The sequence below is a fragment of the Hyla sarda genome, chromosome 1 (assembly GCF_029499605.1).
Source record: "Hyla sarda isolate aHylSar1 chromosome 1, aHylSar1.hap1, whole genome shotgun sequence".
NCBI lineage: Eukaryota > Metazoa > Chordata > Amphibia > Anura > Hylidae > Hyla > Hyla sarda.
The window spans coordinates 538,322,145-538,345,042 of NC_079189.1; the positions used below are offsets into that span (position 1 = coordinate 538,322,145).

General features: G+C 44.2%; 1 protein-coding gene across 11 annotated transcripts in view; it reads right to left on the reverse strand.

Moving 5' to 3' along the window:
• The window catches only part of PDE4D (phosphodiesterase 4D), an 846,931-nt gene that overhangs the window by 350,323 nt on the left and 473,710 nt on the right, over positions 1-22,898 (reverse strand). Inside the window, exon 1 of one of the 11 annotated variants that reach the window (XM_056540952.1) lies at positions 16,860-16,927. The exons of the other annotated variants lie outside the window; for them this stretch is intronic. Coding sequence (XP_056396927.1) covers positions 16,860-16,921 — 62 coding nt within the window. The 5' untranslated portion in view covers positions 16,922-16,927. Of the gene's footprint in view, positions 1-16,859; positions 16,928-22,898 lie in introns of those variants that run through there. 11 annotated transcript variants of the gene reach the window in all.

The following is a 22,898-nucleotide window of genomic DNA, read 5'->3' on the forward strand; positions in this document are numbered from 1 at the left end:
AGTAACCAATAAGATTGGTTCCTTTAGTTTTAACAAGGCCTCTGCAAAAAAGAAAGAAGCGATCTGATTGGTTGCTATGGGCAACTGTGCTACTGTTCCTCCTGACAGGTTTTGATAAATCTCTCTCTTGTTGACATGAAATCTATGGGAGTGGGTATTTTGCTATAAGGCTATGTTTACACATAATTTTAAGATATAAAAAGGCCATATTAGGTCTCTAAATACCCTTTTTTGTGTACAATTTTTTTTTTTTTACAAGCTAAAACTTTTTTTTTATCAGCAACTAAAACACACAGAATCAAACTAGTGATACAGATCAAGCAATACTATTTTGAGCATACCTACAGCCATTTTACGTATGCATTTTTGATGCATTATTGGCATTTTTTTGTTCATGAAACACATAAACCTACTTGAAACTTCACCCAAAAAAGATCCAATTTTCTAAATAATGGTCCTCAAAGTAATAAACACACACTTGGAGCCTGGAGGCCCATTTTGCCTGTTAATACAAGTGTATTTTGCAGCCTTAAAATACACTGTGTGAACATGATCTAATAATTTATGTAATTCAGTGGTCCACATCTCATGACTCCTAGAGCATAGTTGTGTTAAAGGGGTATTCCAGGCAAAACCTTTTTTTATATATATCAACTGGCTCCGGAAAGTTAAACAGGTTTGTAACTTACTTCTATTAATCTTAATCCTTCCAATAGTTATTAGCTTCTGAAGTTTTCTGTCTAACTGCTCAATGATGATGTCATGTCCCGAGAGCTGTGCATGATGGGAGAATATCCCCATAGGAACATCACAGCTCCCGGGTCGTGAGTCATCAGAGAGCAGTTAGACAGAAAACAACAACTTAACTTCAGAAGCTAATAACTATTGGAAGGATTAAGATTTTTTAATAGAAGTAATTTACAAATCTGTTTAAAGGGGTACTCTGCCCCTGGAATCTTATCCCCTATCCAAAGGATAGGGGATAAGATGTTAGATCGCCGCGGTCCCGCTGCTGGGGACCCCGGGGATCGCCGCTGCGGCACCCCACCATCGTTGCTGCACAGAGCGAGTTCGCTCTGTGCGTAACGACGGGCAATACAGGGACCGGAGCAGCGTGATATCATGGCTCCGCCCCTCATGACATCATGGCCCGTCCCCTTAATGCAAGTCTATGGCAGGGGGCGTGATGACCGCCACGCCCCCTTCCCATAGGCTTGTATTGACGGGGGCGGACCATGACGTCACGAGGGGCGGAGCCGTGATGTAACGATGCTCCGGCCCCTGTATTGGCCGTCATTACGTGCAGAGCGATCTCGCTCTGCGCAGTAATGATAGCGGGGGGCTGCAGCAGCGATCCCCAGCAGCGGGACCCCGGCGATCTGACATCTTATCCGCTTTCCTTTGGATAGGGGATAAGATGTCTAGGGACGGAGTACCCCTTTAACTTTCCGGAGCCAGTTGATATATAGAAAAAAAGTTTTGGCCTGGAATACCCCTTTAAGGTCTGTTCAGATGAAGATCCACCATGTGAATAGACCCTTAGGGTACCAGTTAGAGGCCATGCAAAATGCAGCTATGATAGCTTGTCAGCCATTGTTGGCCTTCATGTTTTTTTTTTTTGTTTGTTTGTTTTTTGGGGGGGGGGGGTTATCCTTTACACACACCATATACATGGCACAAGGCAAGTCTATTTTTATAGTTTCTAGTAATGTCATATACACATCTGATTTTCCACTGAGAGAAAGAACTGCATGTGTAAAATCAATAGCCATTTCTATTGAGTAAAGGATGAAGGGGGATGCTGTATTCCTGAGGACTCCATAGTAACTATAATCAGCCGCCATTGGCTTAGTGTGCCGGTGACATCATCGGTAAAGTCAGAGCCGCACACTCACTGCAGATACCTAGCTTGCTCCACTTCTCCAGTAATCTAATTTGGTGGTGAGTGGAAACCAGGCGGAGGGGAAAATAAAAATTCTTTCCTGTTCATCTCCATCTAATGACGTCCTCAGTATGATCATGTCTGAATGAGAGAAAATCTAATGCAAACCAGATGCTGAAAACTCCAAGTGCTCTCTAATATTCTTCATCTATATCAGTGGTCTCCAACCTGCGGACCTACAGATGTTGCAAAACTACAACTCCCAGCATGCCCGAATAGAATTACTTCAGTACTTATGAGCTTCTGAAGTTGAGTTGTTCTTTTCTGTCTAAGTTCTCTCTGATGAAAAAAAAAAACAAAATCTATTATCTAAGGCCCCCATGGCCCCCATTGTGACATCTAGTCCTCTGCAGCTTTGGCTACTTCTTACTTCTGAGACATGCTCTTCACCGCAGCGACGGCCAACGTCTGAAAGAGACAGGATGCTGCTGCACCAGGGAACTCAGGAAGGTGAGTATGTGTTTTATTTTTTATTTTTAGGCCACCCACAGCAACAAATGAAGTTTTTTTTTTGTCTTTAACTAACCCCTGTAAGGGGCTGTTTTACTCCCTTAATTCAAATGATTGATAGACAACAAATAACTGATTGGTAGGGGGCTGATCGATCGTAAGAAAATTCAATAGAGCAGAGGTGGTGGTAGGACCTGTTTTTAGGTTTGGCAAATAAAAACAGATTGAGGGCGCATTCACACCAGGTTTTGGGAAAACGGCAGCCGGATCCGGGGGGAGAATAAAAAAAAAAAAGGCCGGTGCTGAATTCCATTCGCACCCACCTTAATGAGCCGGACGGAGTCAGATAGTGACTCCGGTAGGCTCATTTTTGAACCATATGAGCTTTATTGCCAGACTAAAAACCCTGGCAGACCTCCGTCTTCAGTCAGGCAACAAAACTGGATACGGTCCAAAAGTGCGGCATATGACAGGTAACCAACAGATAACTTCTCTATTGGTTACCTGTGATATAAATACCGAGCTTTTGTAGTCTCACATTACTCCTAGATAAAGCCCCTGGCGAAACGTGTCGGAGTGTAGTTGGCGCGAGTCCTACACTGCGTATGTATCTACTGCCGCTGTTGCTATTCCCGATTTTGCACTTTCACTTTGATCTGTATTGATATCTGCTTTGGCACCAGGGTTATTTTCACATACGTTTTTGATCTAATTACTATTGTTGTTTTTTTGTGTGTCACAATTGAACTTTTTTTTGCAAGCAGCATTGGTGTAAGTGGTTTTTTACATATTTATATATCTTCTCATACACAATTGATATACGTGCTGCTATTGGACTCTTTTCCCTGCCTCCACTATCTATCTATACATATTTTTTATACTATATCAACTTTTATATACATCATATTGGTTTTATCCTGTCCTTGTGTGTATTGTATTTATTTATTTTGCAATAATATATGTTCTCATCAATTTAATAAAATATTTTAAAATGATGTGCTTTTGATTATATATTTTTATATTATATTTTGGGTTAATTGTGTGTGCACCTAGTGCGCCTATAGGTGGGTTAAATTGTGCTCTTTTCCTAACCCCTTTTATAGTATCTTATATTTTGTGACGACTCTGGGAAGGGTAATATTGGTTCATCTGAACCACAACCATGCCAAACCATACAAAGCCATACAAATTCACTTTTTTAGTAAGGTTTCTTAGTGCTGGACTATACAGAAAAAAAGATTCCATACAGTTTTATAATATAAAACCATGTATGGCCGTTGTATACATAAGCCATGGTGTGAATGCACCCTCACTTCTCAGTATCCCTTTAACCTGCCATAGAAAATGTAAGATAATAGGGGTTATAGTTTTCTTTCTAGGCCTTCTGATCATTGCCATGACTATTTGCTATTTTTATTACCAGTGTCACAGCTTCCATGACACTGATCTCATATACTATCTGAGCTTCATCACTCACTGCCCACAATGAGCTTCAATGAAATTGTTCCAATCCGCTCCCTAGCTGTAAGCCATGTGGTGCCCCTAGTACAGAATGATTTGCGGCACAAGCTTTCTATATTAGATTAGCCTGTTGATGAATGATAGCGGCAGGGAGAGAAACCAGGGAATAACATTAAATGCAATTACATTAACTCTAAGTAATATCCAAATATCGAGACTATGGATTGGGGCAGAGAACAGGGAATGATTAAATGCCTGAGAAATAAGCGTCCGCAGGTTAACACCACTAATGTATGATCCCACATGTCCCAGCAATTATAACTCAATGCTGTTGTATTAAAAGGTATTTCTTAGGAATTCATCATTCATAATAAAATAACCTAATACATGATCCCGGTGGAGATTATCACAGTCTGACACTATTAAAATCTCAGCGCAATATAGGAGAAACACTGCAGACTGGCAGTTCAATATGTCTTATCTCATATGTGCTATGGCTAGGTCTTTATTACCATTCCTGCTGTCCTGCTAGTAATCTCACTTTATTGACCTTCTCCTTTAGGGTATGTTCACAATGCAGAATTCCACGAGTGAAATTCCGCACAGTGAATCTTAGAATCTGTGTGAAAGGGTCTTCCGCGAGACCCATTCACAATGCAGAATTCCGCGAGTGAAATTCCGCACAGTGAACGTTAGCATCTGTGTGAAAGGGTCTTCCGCGAGACCCATTCACAATAGGGAATTTGAAATTGTTCAGAAAAGAAAAGAAAGAACATGTTCGTTCATTGCACAGAAGTCCGCGAGCACTGCATAGCCAGCAATAGTGACGGCAGTGCCACCCGTTCCTACCGCCGCCGCTGGCTGCCAGACTGAATCTCTGCAAGCTGAATTCCGCAAGCGGAGATTCAGCTACAAATCCGTAGTCTGAACATACCCTTAGAAATTATCTGTTAGCTCAGTGTTTCCCAACCAGGGTACCTGCAGCTGTTACAAAACTACAACTCCCAGCATTCCTAGACAGTCTTAAAAAGGTACTCCGCCCCTGGCATCTTATCCCTTATCCAAAGGATAGGGGATAAGATGTTAGATCACCGCGGTCCCGCTGCTGGGGACCCCGGGGATCCCCGCTGCGGCACCCCGCCATCATTACTGCACAGAGCGAGTTCGCTCTGTGCGTAATGACGGGCGATACAGGGGCCAAAGCAGCGTGACGTCATGGCTCCGCCCCTTATGACATCACGGCCCGTCCTCTTAATGCAAGTCTATGGCAGGGGGTGTGACGACCGCCACACCCCCTTCCCATAGACTTGTATTGACGGGGGCGGGCTGTGACGTCACAAGGGGCGGAGCCGTGACGTAGCGATGCTCCGGCCCCTGTATTGCCTGTCTTTACGTGCAGAGCGATCACGCTCTGCGCAGTAATGATGGCGGGGTGCCGCAGCGGCGATCCCCGGGGTCCCCAGCAGCGGGACCCCGGGGATCTGACATCTTATCCCCTATCCTTTGGATAGGGGATAAGATGTCTAGGGGCGAAGCTGTAGTTTTGCAACAGCACGAGGCACCCTGATTGGGAAACACTGTGTTAGCTCTTCTCCCTGAAATACCAACTCTGAGTTAACACTTTTCTCAAAACTCTCATTGTGCCGCTCTTCTGTAATTCCTCCCCGAAATACATGAATAAATTGACAAATGGGCGTGAATTTGATCACTGTTCAGGGGCCTGTCTTTTTGTAGCGTAACACAGTCAAAACTCATTGGAAACCATGGTAATGGCATAGTAACGTCAGGTTGTCAACTCAGTAATCTATTTCCAGGAGGAATAACAGAGAATAGAATTTAAAAAAAATTACGTTGCTTCTTTCAATAAAATTTTCCAGTTTTCACATCAGTAAAAATCCACCCTAAACAGCGGCCCCCAACTGGACAACAGTAACTCGACTGGACTATGTGCAGGGGTGTCAAAGTAGTTAGACAAACCAGGTGGGCAACACACAGGCAAATACAGTACAAAATCACAAAACCAGAGGAAACGTCAGAAAATAGATAGAAGGTCAGGTCACAGGAGGTTAGAAGATAAGTCAGGCACAGGGAATAAAGTAAAGTTTGGATACATACTTGTTTCCTTTAAGAAATGCCAATTCTGGATTTTCCCACAACAACCAATCACAGCTCAGCTTTCCTATTGTAATAATCTCTGGTAAAGTGAAAGCTGAGCTGTGATTGGTTGCTGTGGGAAAATCTCTTTAGATTTTCTCTCACAAATTTAAAGGAGTACTTCACCCCTAGACATCTTATCTCCTATCCAAAGGATGTCTGATCGCGTGGGTCCCTCTGCTGGAACCCCCGCGATCTCTGTGCAGCACCCAGAGTTCGTTTAGAGCGGGCGGTGGGGTCGTGACGTCACTGTCACGCCCATTGTAATGTCAAGCCATGCCCCCTCAATGCAAGTCTATGGGAGGGGGCGTGCCAGCTGTCACGCCCCCTCCCATAGACTTGCATTGAGGGGGTGTGACATCATGGGGGCGTGGCCATGATGTCACAACCCCCGCCGCCCGCTCCAAGCATTCAGAGCAAAATGTTCCGAATGCTGGGGCAGCGGAGTACCCCTTTAAATCAGGGCCTATATGTTTTGCAGCTCCTTTTAGTCCTGCTAGAAAATTATTAATTAACTAACAAGTGGGTGTTAGCAGCTAGGGTGTGTGTCCTAGTACAGTCTGATATTAACCAATCGGTGCTGACAGAGCTGGACTGTGTAGAGACATACTACTTTGAAAGAATGGTAGGGTAACACCCAGTTGTCAATTTATTTATAAATATTCAGGAGGAATAATAGAGAACAGCACAGTGCAGAGTTTTAAGAAAAGAGGCTCCAGAATTGTTTGCACGTTTCCAAGTGAATTTTACCAGACCTGGGTTTTTCCGTATTTAGAGATGACAGACTTCAGTGTTTCTAGGTCAGCATGGCCTGCAGTCAGTCTAGAAATGAATGTTAAATGGAAATACAATTATGTGCCGAAATTACCTAGAGAAGTAAGTGACCTGCATTAGACACCTACGCGATCTCTGGGTGTCGTTTACACATGCAGTATTCTCTGAAGTAGACGGCTGTTTTCAGCCAGAAATGAGATTTAATCAGCTTGCTCTTCAAGCATCATGCACATGGCAGAGGTGCGTGCAGGAGACTGTGCAGAGGATTACGCAGTACCTGTGGTCCTCCTCTACACGCAACAGTTTTTGTTTAAAGAGTTACTGTCATACGAAAAAAGTTTGACATATTGTCCTAACAAGTCAAAATTTAGGCCGCACCTTGTCTCACTCCTGAGATTGGCTGTGATCGTGACTTATAATCCTGTGAAGTGCACGGTAGCTTTGTTTATTACCAGGCTGGCTGCTCTGTCTGACTATTTTGCTCTCTCACAGACTTATGCAGGCCTGGTGCAAGGATTTTTCCGCCCTAGATGAAAGCTAATTTTGTCACCCCTTGACCCTGCCTTTTTTTTTTTTTAAACATATTTTTATTGGTTTTCAAGCACCGTGAACAACAGACAAATAACAATCCCATAGACTCTCCCCCTCTGCTCCCAACAGAAGGGAGGCCCACCCAGAACTACAATACATAAAGACCACACATAGACAATACCATTCACACACATCCAAACATACCCTAGGAGCTCCTCAATTCTCATTTAGTCAGCCTACGACTGAGAGGCTCCCCAAACTGGAGGGTTAGTAGAGACATGCAACAACAACCATGGTACCCAGACCTTGTCAAATTTTTTCGGACATTTCCTACTGACATAAAGGGCATGGCATAATGGGACATATATATTAACTAGGGATATCCACATGGCCAGAGGGGGTGAAGACACATCCTTCCAGGCCATCACTATAACTTTGCACGCACAAAACAAAAGGAAACGGACCAAAATGCGCCTGTAGGATCCCATCACTAACCCACTGATAACCCCTAGCAAACATACCTGTGGCATTAAAACAAATGGGAATTCCAAGTGGTCCGTCAAGAATGTCATCACCTCCCTCCAAAAGGGCACAACACAGGAACAAGTCCAAACCGCATGTAAGAAGGTGCCCCTCTCTCTCCCACACCTAAAACAGATCTCTGACCCCAAGACCCCCATCCGATGTAGTCTAACTGGAGTATAATATAATGGGAATTCCAAGTGGTCCGTCAAGAATGTCATCACCTCCCTCCAAAAGGGCACAACGCAGGAACAAGTCCAAACCGCATGTAAGAAGGTGCCCCTCTCTCTCCCACACCTAAAACAAATCTCTGACCCCAAGACCCCCATCCGATGTAGTCTAACTGGAGTATAATACAGAAGGAGAACAAACCTGGATTGAATAAGCATATCCCGAGCACTAACTACTGTAGAATAATACGTCTTAACAACCTCCTTCCACATATCCTCTGAAAGACTGGGAATATCCTCAACCCACTTCAACTGTGCCACAGCAAATGGGTCCGGACCCACTGACTGCAGCAGAGCATAGCTCTGGGTAAGAGGCTTTGTCATGTCGGTGGTCCCCAGGAGAAGCTCCAATTAATTAAAGACAGGGATAACCTCCAGTGAACCAAACTGCGCAGAAACCGCATATCACAACTGAAGATACCGGAAGTGGGCATCCTGAGGGACATTAAAACGTTCTCTAACCGCAGCAAATGAAGGAAAGAAACAGTCATCTCCAAACAGGTGCATGGCAAATTCGATTCCCTGGGAGCTCCAAAATCCAGCTGCCTATAACTCCCGGAGGTGTTCCAAATGTGAATTACCTCACAGGGGTGCTCTTGGAGAGACAAGCGGCTGAGGGAAGCGTCCGGTAACCACTGACCAGACCACCGCCACCGTATTAATACGGGTCGGTAAAGATATAGAGAGAACACACCTGTATAATGCATTGGTCAGCGTCTCATAAGAACCCAGGAGGGCTCCTGCCAAAGCTGCAAAGGCATTGGAAAGGTCCAGGTCGATCCACCAGGCCCCGTACACCAGCTGTGAGGCTAGAAAATAATTATGCATATTAGGGTCAGCTAGTCCCCCCCCGCTGCTTAGGTTCCTGGAGCAGAGCCTGTCCAAACCTCGGAGGTTTATCCTGTCAGTAGAAGGATCTCAGAGCCCGTTTAAGTTTAACAAAAAAAATCCTTGGGAGGAATAATAGGGGATAAGTGAAAAAGGTAGAGGAACTTGGGGAGAAAGATCATCTTGAAAATGTTAATCCTACCAGCCAAAGACAAGGGCAAGGAGTCCCACTCCTGCAACCTAGTAAGTGTACTATTAAGTAGAGGATCCAAGTTAAGGGCCATAAATTCAGAGTTGTTAGGGGACACCTCCACTCCCAAATATTTAAAGTGGGACACTGCCTGCAACTCATTAGGAAGTATAGAGGGCAGAGCCCCCGCACGGGACAAGGACATTATGGATGATTTAGCTCAATTAACCCGCAAACCCGAGACCCCCCCCCCCAACCTTTCCAGCAGACAGAATAGAGCGTCCAGGGAGTCCCCAACGTCAGCCAAGTACACTAGGGTATCATCTGCATACAAAGATATCTTCTCGGTCAGGGAAGCCCTAGCAATTCCACTAATTGAGGTAGAGGAGCGAACTGCCACCGCCAGGGGCTCTACAGCTAAAGCAAACAAAAAAGGTGATAGGGGGCACCCTTGGCTAGTGCCCCTGCCCAATTGAAATGACTCGGAGATCTCCAAATTAGTGCATACTTGGGCCCTAGGGGAGTCATACAGCAACTGAACCCATTTCTGAAAAACAGGTCTGAAGCGGAGGATTCGCATCAGGCACCAAATATAGTGCCACTCAACAGAATCAAAAGCCTTATAGACATCAAGGCTAACCACATAACCAGGGGATCCTCCCTCCTCCGCTGTAGAAATGTTAAGCTGGAGTCTTTTCACATTAACATCAGTCGTCCTACGGGCATGAACCCCTTCTGGTCAGGGTGAATTACAGAGGAAATGATCCCCCGGAGTCTGTTCGCGAGGACCTTCGCTAGAATTTTGATATCAACATTGAGGAAGGAAATGGGTCGATAAGAATCCGGCAAGGTCGGATCTTTACCAGGTTTAGGCAGTACTACAATCAGAGCCTCTCTCATAGAGTCAGGCAGGGCCCCAGACTGCAAGGCCACTGTATACAGGTTAAGTAAAATGGGGATCAATTTCTCTTCATTCAGCCTGTACCAGTCCCCCACCAATCCATCAAGTCCCGGAGTCTTCCCAGAGGGTAAATCCTTAATAACCCTGGACACCTGCCTTTTGACATGCCCCACCTTACTACTGGGGTGACACACTATAACAAACCTCCTCCTCATGTAATCACCTTACTACTGGGGTAGTGGAGTCTAGCTGGATAGGTGGCTGCTTTGGATCCTGGCTAACTTTATTGTTGTGGGCAGAGCAGCGCCCCCACAAAGAGTGTGCTCTAGGCAGCTGACTATTTTGCCTACTGGCAGAGCTGGTCCTGAACTTATGCAGTGAAAGGGTTGGGATTGAGTGACTGCCAGGGATTGTAACTGTCTGTAACTTCTAGTTGCAGTGGGTCTTAGTAGTGAGATAAGGTGAGATCTATACTTTTGACAATGTCAAAGGTTTATTCAAATGACAGTAATGCTATAAATCTATAAAAATACTCTCCTAAATGGACACTAACTTTACACACAACTTGTGCTCATTTGATTGCAGGAGTGTGTACATTTTTTTTTATTTCTTACCCCCTAAATATGTATCTAAAGTACCAGTAACTGGGGGTTTCACTTCTACTAAATTTGCTGCCTGTTGTTAAAGTGGTACTCCACTGGAAAAAAAAAATGTTTTTCTTTTAAATGAACTGGTGCCAGAAAGTTAAACAGATTTGTTAATTACTTCTATTAAAAAATCTTAATCTTTCCAGTACTTATGAACTGATGTATGCTCCACAGGAAGCGGAATTTCCCTTCTGTCTGACAACAGTGCTCTCTGCTGACACCTCTGTCCAGGTCAGGAACTGTCCAGAGCAGAAGAGGTTTACTATGGGGATTTGCTCCTACTCTGGACAGCTCCTAAAATGGACAGAGGTGTCCGCAGAGAGCACTGTGGTCAGACAGAAAGGAAATTCAAAAAGAAAAGAACTTCCTTTGGAGCATACAGCAGCTGATATGTACTGGAAGGCTTAAGATTTTTAAATAGAAGTAATTTACAAATCTGTTTAACTTTCTGGCACCAGTTGATGTAAAAAAGAAAAAAAATGTTTTCCAGCGGAATACCCCTTTAAAGGGGTACTCCGGTGAAGACCTTTTTTCTTTTAAATCAACTGGTGGCAGAAAGTTAAACATATTTGTAAATTACTTCTATTAAAAAAAATCTTAATCCTTCCTGTACTTATTAGCTGCTGAATACTACAGAGAAAATTATTTTCCTTTTGGAATGCTCTCTGATAATGATGCTTTATTTATTGTTGTCCTTAGTGGGATTTGAACCCAAGCAAGGCAGCAGTGCTAACCACTGAGCCACCATGCTGCCCTTAGCATACATCTGCTATGCATGGTTGCTAAAATGGACAGAGATGTCAGCAGAGAGCACGGTGCTCGTGATGTCATCAGTGTTCCAAAAAGAAAGGAATTTCCTCTGTAGCATTCAGCAGCTAATAAGTACTGGAAGGATTAAGATTTTTTTAATAGAAGTAATTTACAAATATGTTTAACTTTCTGCCACCAGTTGATTTAAAAGAAAAAAGGTTTTCACCAGAGTACCCCTTTAAGCTCAGTTGATCTCCAGTAACAGAAAGAGCAAGACAGACTGTAAATGAAAGTGGGGAAGGTATAATGCTTATCACAGGCCACTCCAGTCTGATCATACAGCCAGTGCCTCAACTCTAAACTTCAGGATCTCTACAGGGATAATACACAGTGCTGTCACATTGCAGGCATAATACACAGTGATGTCACTGTACAAGGATAATACACACAGTGATGTTTCAGTAAAGGGATAATACACACATTAATGTCACAGTAAAGAGATTATACACAGTGGGAGGAATTTATCAAAGTTGTCTATTTCCCTCATCAATATAGACCAACCTACAGAGCATAAGGCCAGTCTATTTTGTGCCTCATTTATCAAAAGTCGCACGGCTCTTGATAAATTCTGCGCACAGACTTCGGGATCTATGGTTTAGACTGTATTTAAACCTTAAAACTGCTCCAGCATGCTCTGACATTTCAGCGTACTTTCGTCCGATGCGGCTTTCCGACGAAAAATCGCTATTAATAAATTAAGCACCAATGCATTTTTCTGTCTAAAATAGACTAGAATGCATCATGTTCTAAAAATTCTCTAAAGCAAAAGTCGCACGTATTTAGACTGCGACTTTCTGTGCGACAATTTTAGACGGGAAAAACCAGTCTAAATCCTTTGATAAATCTCCCCCAGTGTGTCACGGTACAGGGATAATAATAATCCCAGAAAGCCTTCACAAATCCAATACAATTTCAAAGCAAGCTGAGTAGAGCATTAATTAGTGGGCTGACCTCAGACAGTGACCTCCTGTTACCTGCGGTACTGTGTCCAGTTGGTGCACTACAAATTCTAGCCAGAAGAGAACGAGCCCACAAAAGTCATCACATTACAAGCAGAGCAAAGCATAAATCAGTGGCCTGACCTCATACAGTCACCTCCTGTCACCTACAGTACTGTGTCCAGTTGGTGCACCAAAATTCTCAGCTAGCAGTGAATGAGCCCATTGAAGCACATTAAAAGCCTAAAAGCCATAAAAATCACATTACAATACCTAGGAAGCTGAGCACAGCATTAGGCTGACCTGTATTTTAACATCAATACACATTAAAAGAGGTGTGAATGGGGAATATGCATTATAGGCCAAGCTACTTGTATTTTCTGGGTTAAATTAAACATATAAGTTTAACATAGCTTCACATTTAAAAGTGTTGAGAATAAATGTGGAATAACCATATAAGGCTAGGTTACATGTATTTTCAAAATTTAAATCACATGAAAAACAATGTATGTAACACACATTTAAAAACATTTAAGACATGGGAGCCAGATGATATAAGGTCACCCAAAACCATGGAGGAGAGCCCCCAGTCTCCTGGAGAGCCCCCCCCCCCCCCCCCCCCCCAGAAATGCAGAGCACAAATACTGCAATGAAAAAGTAATTGCCCCCTATCATATGTCTCCTGTTATTTATCAAACTGAATGTGATTAGACCGAGAGGATCATTACTACATTTATTTAACACCATGTTAACAAGTAATTATTCCCCTCATACATAATAACTGGTTGTAATACCAAACAATAACTGCAGCCAAACACTTCCTTATGATTGTACTTCAGTCTTTACAGATACAGATAGGTACAGTTAACTTTGTCTAAACAGGTTTTACACAAACATATACATATCTGCCATCTAGATTCTATACTTCAGCTACTTCTTCTAAAGAAAAAAAAAATCATGGTTTATTATGGTTGTGTCTTGTTTTTACCATCATACAGGTTGTGAGACAGTGACCAAAATGGGTGGCTACCAGGTTGCGGGAAGTGTGTGTGTGTATATATATTTGTGATAGCCTGGGGGGTGTAGGGTATGGGGAGTGTAGCAGTGAGGTTATTAAAGGGTGCTTGTTAACCCTTGCTATTCGTGACGCCAGGGTGAGGGCTCCTAAATATTGCTTTTCCTGCCGCCACCCTTCCCAAGAGCAAAAGGGAGGCAGATAATAATAGAATGTCCACAACCGGAGAGTTTTCTGAAACAGTATTAACTTTTACTGAAGGTTTTCTGCAAGCTTCACTAATATAACAGTCTCTAAGCATAACAATGGCTTTCCTTGGAGATTGACAAATGTTGGGACTTAAGCATTTAGAGTCTTTTAGTAATATGCATTGTTCCACTGGATTTAGGGGTTAGTTGCGGTCCAGTAATCACGCTAGCATTAGCGGGGATTTAGATTTAAACTCACGGTTTATGTTCCGCTGAGGCCGGTAAGTTTTTGAGGCCTAGCGTGTCTTTGAAAGTTGCGTAGCACCATCCTGTTAGTCCGGCATCCACAAGAGCAGCAACCCAAGAGAGAGATAATTGGACGCAGCTCCCTTATATGGGCCGGGGCTGGACTAACGCTAATTGGTCCATACTGATGTCAATCACCATTACAGAGATTTGTAACATGTGACCCAAGGACCTCCTAAGGTCCTACAACATACCATAGAGGTTACTAGCATGGTCACATGACCGAAGGTTCTGTGACGCTGAACAAGGTAAGTACTATAGAATATATATATATATATATATATATATATATATATATATATATATATATATATAAAATTATTAAATATATACATTTATTATTATTAAAGATAGACTTGTGGAGTGGCGACTAGGGGCTGTCCCACCTGAGGAATCCTACCTGAAAGTAGTTACTCTGACTTTGACTTTGGGGACCTCTACACTAGGTACGGTATGCAACACATTACTGGGACACCACATATTGTTTAGGGAAAGTTGGGTCAGATATGATGTATCCAGGAATAGTTGAATCCCAAGTAGACCTTAGTTGACTTTGGAAATGTCTGTTTTCGGCTTGGATTTTTATGGAATGAAAGGCAGGTTGGTAGTGGGGTCTTTCATTCACTTCTTAGCAAGTCCAGGTTTTTAGGCCAAAATAAAAACGTGCTGAAGACAGCTGGTCACTGTGTTTTAAAACAAGATGTGACTCAGTCTGCAGGCTGCTATATTTTACAGCAGCAAGAGTCCTGATGTTTGCAGCCTATAAAAAGGGAAATGTTGACGTGTGTGGTAGTGGGGTGTGATGATGCCAAATGTTGTTACCCTAGGGGCAGATGTCATTAACGTGATGTCATTATTCGTGATGACAGGGCATGGTTTAGCCTATAATCACCCTAAGGTATACCGCTGGATCCTGGGCTAGACACGGAAACAATAAAGACTCGAATGCCAAGTTACAGACAACGGTAGCTTTACTGAGGGTAGACAGTTGGTAAAGTCTATACAGTTCAGCCAGGGCCCAAGGAGGTGACCAGTGATGCAGAGACCTTAAGGGCTTGCTGGGACTTGTAGTAGGACTGGACAATTGAATGCAGACCACTCTGACTTGACAGATGACAGGGACTGACTTGACTTGATTCATAAAGCTTTGACTTTAGCTTACTTGACTTGATGGTGGCTGCAGAACTCCAACTCTCTGGACACACACATTAGGCACAACTGCACTGGACCTCAGCTTAGCAGAAGAGCAGAGCTCAAAGAGAGAGAAGCTCCACCCAGGGCTTATATGGGGGAGACTAGCAGGGAGCCCTTAGGTCACTCTTGGGATCACCTGGTCACTGGTACCTCCTGGGTAACAATCACATGACATAACTCTTAACCCCATAACCCATTCATGACCCAGTCCTTTTTTCAAATCTGACATGTGTCTCTTAAAGTGGTAATAACTTTGGATTGCTTTTACCTAGCAAAGTGATTCAGAGATAGTTTTTTCGAGACATATTGTACTTTATATTAGTGGTAAATTTTTGTTGATACATGAAGCGATTTTTGTGAAAAACTCTTTTGAAACTCTCTACTTATAAGAGAAATAGTCATGCCAAATAAATGTAGTTATTAATTCACATCCACAAAATGTCTACTTTATGCTGGCATCATTTGTTAAACATTATTTTACTTTTTACAACATTAGAAGGCTTATATTATTATGAGCATTTTTTAAAATTTTCTACAAAAGTTCAAAACTACATTGTTTTTTATATATATGTATATATATATACACACACACACACATATATATGTATATATATTTATTTAATTATTTTTTATTTATTTATCTATCTATCTTTTTACTTCTGTACAACAGCTCCTCCTAGTGTTTAGTGAACAAAAGATGCAGTAACAGGTTTAGGACACTAGTGGGAGCTGTTGTACAACTAAACAGCTCCTTTACAAAAAAAAAAAAAAAAAATTACTCTTGCTTCACCCGGAAGTGAAGCATGCAGGTGGGCACAGCGTCAGCAGCTCGGTACGGGTAAGGGAGACCGGGGCAAGGAGGACAGGTAAGGGACACTGTAGACTGCTAGCAGAGCATTGTGTGTGTCCTGATCTCTGTGATCGGGACATGCACACGAGCTGCTCAGGATTTTTATGTGCGAAACGCTGCCATCAGCTAGTCAGATTTGACTAACTGATGAGAGCGATTGTTGTGAGGAGGGGACAAAACCCAAATAGGTCCCGAGGCAAGATAGCCACCATCTTACTGGGCGTGACGGGATGCCACAAGTAGTGGCCAGTATCTGCATGATGTACATGTACATCATAGGTAGGGAAGGGGGTAAGTACCCAGCCCATTTCACCTTATGGACCCAAGCATTTTTTGCACATCTGGCCACTGTCACTTTAAGCATTAATAACTCTGGGATGCTTTTACTTTTCATTCTGATTCCGAGATTGTTTTTTTGTGCCATATTCTACTTTATGTTAGCAGTAAATTTTTGTCAATAGTTACATAATTTCTTGGTGAAAATTTCCAAAAGATTATGAAATATTTGAAAATGATGCATTTTTTTTATTTGAAACTCTCTGCTTATAAGGAAAATGGACATACAAATACATTTTAAATTGATTCACATATACAACCAGGGCCGGCCTTAGAGGTGTGCGAGCTGTGCGGCTGCACAGGGCGCCATAGCAACAGGGGCCCTGGGCGGCCGACACAGCTCGCACCAAGTATATATAATTTGTATTGCCCGACGCCCGGGATTTAGCCCTGCTTCGTGCAAGCAGCGCTAAATGCTGGTGTAATGAAGAAAACTGTGCCCTGTAGCGGAATGTGACCCTCCGCACAGGGACACAGTTTTCTGCTTTGCAGGCCACTCCCTCTCATTACATTCCCACTACCCTCCCTAAACTGTGTCCCTATGCCGCTTCAGGGCACAGTTTTCTTCATTACACCGGAAGGCTTCACTTACCCCGACCTCCTCTGCGTCTCCGGTTGGCTGGCGGCCCGAGTCTGAAGAGGGACGTCGCACATGTGACGTACCTCCGCAGACCCGCACAGGATGTCAGTGACATCACTCGTTAGGGCGCCCCGCCGGAGAGAAGAGAAGTGCAGCGCAGGTCAGGTAAGGTTGTCTATGTGTATGTGTGGGTGTCTGTGTGTGTGTGTGTGTGTGTGTGGGTGTCTGTGTGTGGTTGTCTGTGTGTGTGTGTGCATGTGTCGTTGTCTGTCTGTGTGTGTGTGTGTGCATGTGTGGTTGCCTGTGTGTGTGTGTGTGTGAGTTGGTGGGGGGAGGGGGGGGGGGAGAATGGGGGAATGACAATGCTACCGAATTTGGGCAACCTGCTACTACCTAATGTGGGGAAACTGCTTCTTCCTAATGTGGGGCTATACTGCACCTAATCTTGGGAGCTATACTGCACCTGATGTGGGGAACTATACTGCACCTAATGTGGGGAGCTATACTGCCAACCTAATGTGGGGGAGCTATACTGCACCTAATGTGGGGAACTATACAGCACCTAATGTGGGGGACTATACTGCACCTAATATGGGGAACTATACTGCACCTAATGTGGGGAACTATACTGCCAACCTAATGTGGGGGAACTATACTTCACCTAAAGTGGGGAACTGTACTGCACCTATTGTGGGGGAACTGTACTGCACCTAATGTGGAGGAACTATACTTCACCTAGAGTGGGGAACTGTACTGCACCTATTGTGGGGGAACTGTACTGCACCTAATGTGGAGGAACTGTACTGCACCTATTGTGGAGAACTATACTGCACCTAATGTGGGGAACAATACTGCACCTAATGTGGGGAGCTATACTGCACCTAATGTGGGGAGCTATACTGCGCCTAATGTGGGGAACTATACTGCACCTAATGTGGGGGAACTATACTGCACCTAATGTGGGGGAACTATACTGCACCTAATGTGGGGAGCTATACTGTACCTAATGTGGGGAGCTATACTGCACCTAATGTGGGGGAACTATACTGCACCTAATGTGGGGAGCTATACTGCACCTATTGTGGGGAACTATACTGCACCTAATGTGGGAGAACTATACTGCACCTAATGTGAGGAACTATACTGCACCTAATGTGGGGAACTATACTGCACCTAATGTGGGGAACTATACTGCACCTAATGTGGGGGAACTATACTGCACCTAATGTGGGGGAACTATACTGCACCTAACTTGGAGAACTATACTGCACCTAATGTGGGGGAACTATACTGCACCTAATGTGGGGAACAATACTGCACCTAATGTGAGGAGCTATACTGCACCTAATGTGAGGAGCTATACTGCACCTAATGTGGGGAGCTATACTGCACCTAATGTGGGGAACTATACTGCACCTAATGTGGGGAACTATACTGCACCTAATGTGGGGGAACTATACTGCACCTAATGTGGGGAGCTATACTGTACCTAATGTGGGGAGCTATACTGCACCTAATGTGGGGGAACTATACTGCACCTAATGTGGGGGAACTATACTGCACCTAATGTGGGGAGCTATACTGCACCTATTGTGGGGAACTATACTGCACCTAATGTGGGAGAACTATACTGCACCTAATGTGAGGAACTATACTGCACCTAATGTGGGGAACTATACTGCACCTAATGTGGGGAACTATACTGCACCTAATGTGGGGGAACTATACTGCACCTAATGTGGGGGAACTATACTGCACCTAACTTGGAAAACTATACTGCACCTAATGTGGGGAACTATACTGCACCTAATGTGGGGGAACTATACTGCACCTAATGTGGGGGAACTATACTGCACCTAACTTGGAGAACTATACTGCACCTAATGTGGGGAACTATACTGCACCTAATGTGGAGAACTATACTGCACCTAATGTGGAGAACTATACTGCACCTAATGTGGGGAACTATACTTCACCTAAAGTGGGGAACTGTACTGCACCTATTGTGGGGGAACTGTACTGCACCTAATGTGGAGGAACTGTACTGCACCTATTGTGGAGAACTATACTGCACCTAATGTGGGGAACAATACTGCACCTAATGTGGGGAGCTATACTGCAACTTATGTGGGGAGCTATACTGCACCTAATGTGGGGAACTATACTGTACCTAATGTGGGGGAACTATACTGCACCTAATGTGGGGGAACTATACTGCACCTAATGTGGGGAGCTATACTGTACCTAATGTGGGGAGCTATACTGCACCAAATGTGGGAGAACTATACTGCACCTAATGTGAGGAACTATACTGCACCTAATGTGGGGGAACTATACTGCACCTAATGTGGGGGAACTATACTGCACCTAACTTGGAAAACTATACTGCACCTAATGTGGGGAACTATACTGCACCTAATGTGGGGGAACTATACTGCACCTAATGTGGGGGAACTATACTGCACCTAACTTGGAGAACTATACTGCACCTAATGTGGGGAACTATACTGCACCTAATGTGGAGAACTATACTGCACCTAATGTGGAGAACTATACTGCACCTAATGTGGGGAACTATACTTCACCTAAAGTGGGGAACTGTACTGCACCTATTGTGGGGGAACTGTACTGCACCTAATGTGGAGGAACTGTACTGCACCTATTGTGGAGAACTATACTGCACCTAATGTGGGGAACAATACTGCACCTAATGTGGGGAGCTATACTGCAACTTATGTGGGGAGCTATACTGCACCTAATGTGGGGAACTATACTGCACCTAATGTGGGGGAACTATACTGCACCTAATGTGGGGGAACTATACTGCACCTAATGTGGGGAGCTATACTGTACCTAATGTGGGGAGCTATACTGCACCAAATGTGGGAGAACTATACTGCACCTAATGTGAGGAACTATACTGCACCTAATGTGGGGAACTATACTGCATCTAATGTGGGGAACTATACTGCACCTAATGTGGGGATACTATACTGCACCTAATGTGGGGGAACTATACTGCACCTAACTTGGAGAACTTTACTGCACCTAATGTGGGGAACTATACTGCACCTAATGTGGAGAACTATACTGCACCTTATGTGGGGGAACTATACTGCACCTAATGTGGGGGAACTATACTGCACCTAATGTGGAGAACTATACTGCACCTAATGTGGGGGAACTATACTGCATCTACTGTGGGGAGCTATACTGCACCTAATGTGGGGGAACTGTACTGCACCTAATGTGGGGAACTATACTGCACCTATTGTGGGGAACTATACTGCACCTAATGTGGGAGAACTATACTGCACCTAATGTGAGGAACTATACTGCACCTAATGTGGGGAACTATACTGCATCTAATGTGGGGAACTATACTGCACCTAATGTGGGGATACTATACTGCACCTAATGTGGGGGAACTATACTGCACCTAACTTGGAGAACTTTACTGCACCTAATGTGGGGAACTATACTGCACCTAATGTGGAGAACTATACTGCACCTTATGTGGGGGAACTATACTGCACCTAATGTGGGGGAACTATACTGCACCTAATGTGGAGAACTATACTGCACCTAATGTGGGGGAACTATACTGCATCTACTGTGGGGAGCTATACTGCACCTAATGTGGGGGAACTGTACTGCACCTAATGTGGGGAACTATACTGCACCTAATGTGGGGGAACTATACTGCATCTGATTAAGGAGGACATGGGACTGATTAAGGGGGCAGGGGAATGATTAAATATTTAAAAAAAATATTTGTTACAAAGATTGTTTTCCTCTTTGTGTATGTTCATGGGGTAATAGGGGGGGGGGGGGGGGCGCCACAAGGTTAGCTCGCACAGGGCGCCTGAACACCTAAGGCCGGCCCTGTATACAACATGTCTACTTTATGATTGCATCATAAAGTTGACATGTTTTTACTTTTGGAAAACATCAGAGGGCTTAAAATTTCAGCAGCAATTTTCCAATTTTTCTCGAAACTTTAAAAATCGGAATTTTTCAGGGACCAGTTCAGTTTTGAAGTGGATTTGAAGGGCCTTCATATTAGAAATACTCCATAAATGACCCCATTTAAAAAAACTTTGGAACAGTGGGCTGTGCAAATGAAAAATAAAATTTTTCATTTTCACAGACCACTGTTCCAAAAATCTGTCAGACACCAGTGGGGTGTAAATGCTCACTGCACCCCTTATTAAATTCTGTGAGGGGTGTAGTTTTCAAAATGGGGGTCACATGTGGGGGGATCCACTGTTCTGGCACCATGGGGGCTTTGTAAACACACACATGGCCTTCAATTTTGGACACATTCTCTCTCCAAAAGCCCAATGGAGCTTCTTCTCTTCTGAGCATTGTAGTGCGCCCGCAGAGCACTTTACGTCCACACATGGGGTATTTATATACACAGAAGAAATGGGGCTACCAATTTTGGGGGGCTTTTTTTTCCCTATTTTCCCTTGTGAAAATGAAAAATGTAGGGTAACACCAGCATTTTAGTGAAAATACTTTTTTTTTCACTTCCAAATTTAACGAAAATTCGGCAAGCACCTGTGGGGTGTTAAGGCTCACTATACCGCTTGTTACGTTCCGTGAGGGGTGTAGTTTCCAAAATGGGGTCACATGTTGGTATTTATTGTTCTGCGTTTATGTCAGAACCGCTGTAATATCAGCCACCCTTGTGCAAATCACCAATTTAGGCCTCAAATGTACATAGTGTGCTCTCACTCCTGAGCCTTGTTGTGCGCCGCAGAGCACTTTACATATGGGGTCCACATATGGGGTATTTCCGTATTCAGGAGAAATTACGTAAATTTTGGGTGTCTTTTTTCCCTTTCACCGCTTGTGAAAATTAAAAGTATGGGGCAACACCAGCAAGTAAGTGTAAAAATGTTATACTAACATGCTGGTGTAGACCCCAACTTTACCTTTTCATAAGGGTTAAATGGAGAAAAATTCCCCCAAAATTTGTAACGCAATTTCTCCCGAGTACAGAAATACCCCATAAGGCACTAAACTGTTGCCTTGAAATATGACAGGGCTTCAAAGTGAGAGAGCGCCATGCACATATGAAGGCTAAACTGGGGATTTGCTTCCGCCACCAAAATACCCTATGGCAGTGTTTCGCAAAAAGGGAGTCTCCAGCTGTTGCAAAACTCACAGCATGCCTTGACAGTCAGTGGCTGTCCGGCAATACTGGGAGTTGTTTATTTTCAACAGCTGGAGGGTCCGTTTCGGAAACAGTGTCGTACGAGACATTATTTTTATTGGGGGGGAGGGGGGGACCTGTGTAGGGGTATGTGTATATGTAGTGTTTTACTTTTTATTTTGTGTAGATGGAGTGTAGTGTTTTTAGAGTACATTCACACGGGCGGGGGATTACAGTTTACACTGTAAATCTTGCACCTCATGCTGCACCTAATGTGGGGGGGGAGGGAACACTGCTACACCTAATGTGGGGGGGAACACTGCTGCACCTAATGTGGGGGGGGGAACACTGCTGCACCTAATGTGAGGGGGAACACTGCTGCACCTAATGTGGGGGGGGGGGGGACACTGCTACACCTAAAGTGGGGGGGGGGGGGAATACTGCTGCACCTAATGTGGGGGGGAACACTGCTGCACCTAGTGTGGGGGGGGAACACTGCCGCACCTAATGTGGGGGGGGGGGGACACTGCTGCACCTAAGGTGGGGGGGGGACACTGCTGCACCTAAGGTGGGGGGGGGGGACACTGCTGCACCTAATGTGGGGGGGGGGGGACACTGCTGCACCTAATGTGGTGGCCTCGTATCGACATTCACTCACGTTGCGCTCCCAGAATTTAAGGGCCGGTGTTACTACGTCCTGATGCCGACCCTAGAGCATGACGTGCGTGAACATCAAGGGGGGGGGGGGGGGGGGCCTCCATGTCTATTTTGCTTGGGGCCCCCAAATTCCTTCAAACGGCCCTGACCAAACACATAAAAGGGTTATCCCACTAGGAGGATCCTACCGGTACGCATGAACTCTGACTTTGGGGACTTACCACACAAGGTAC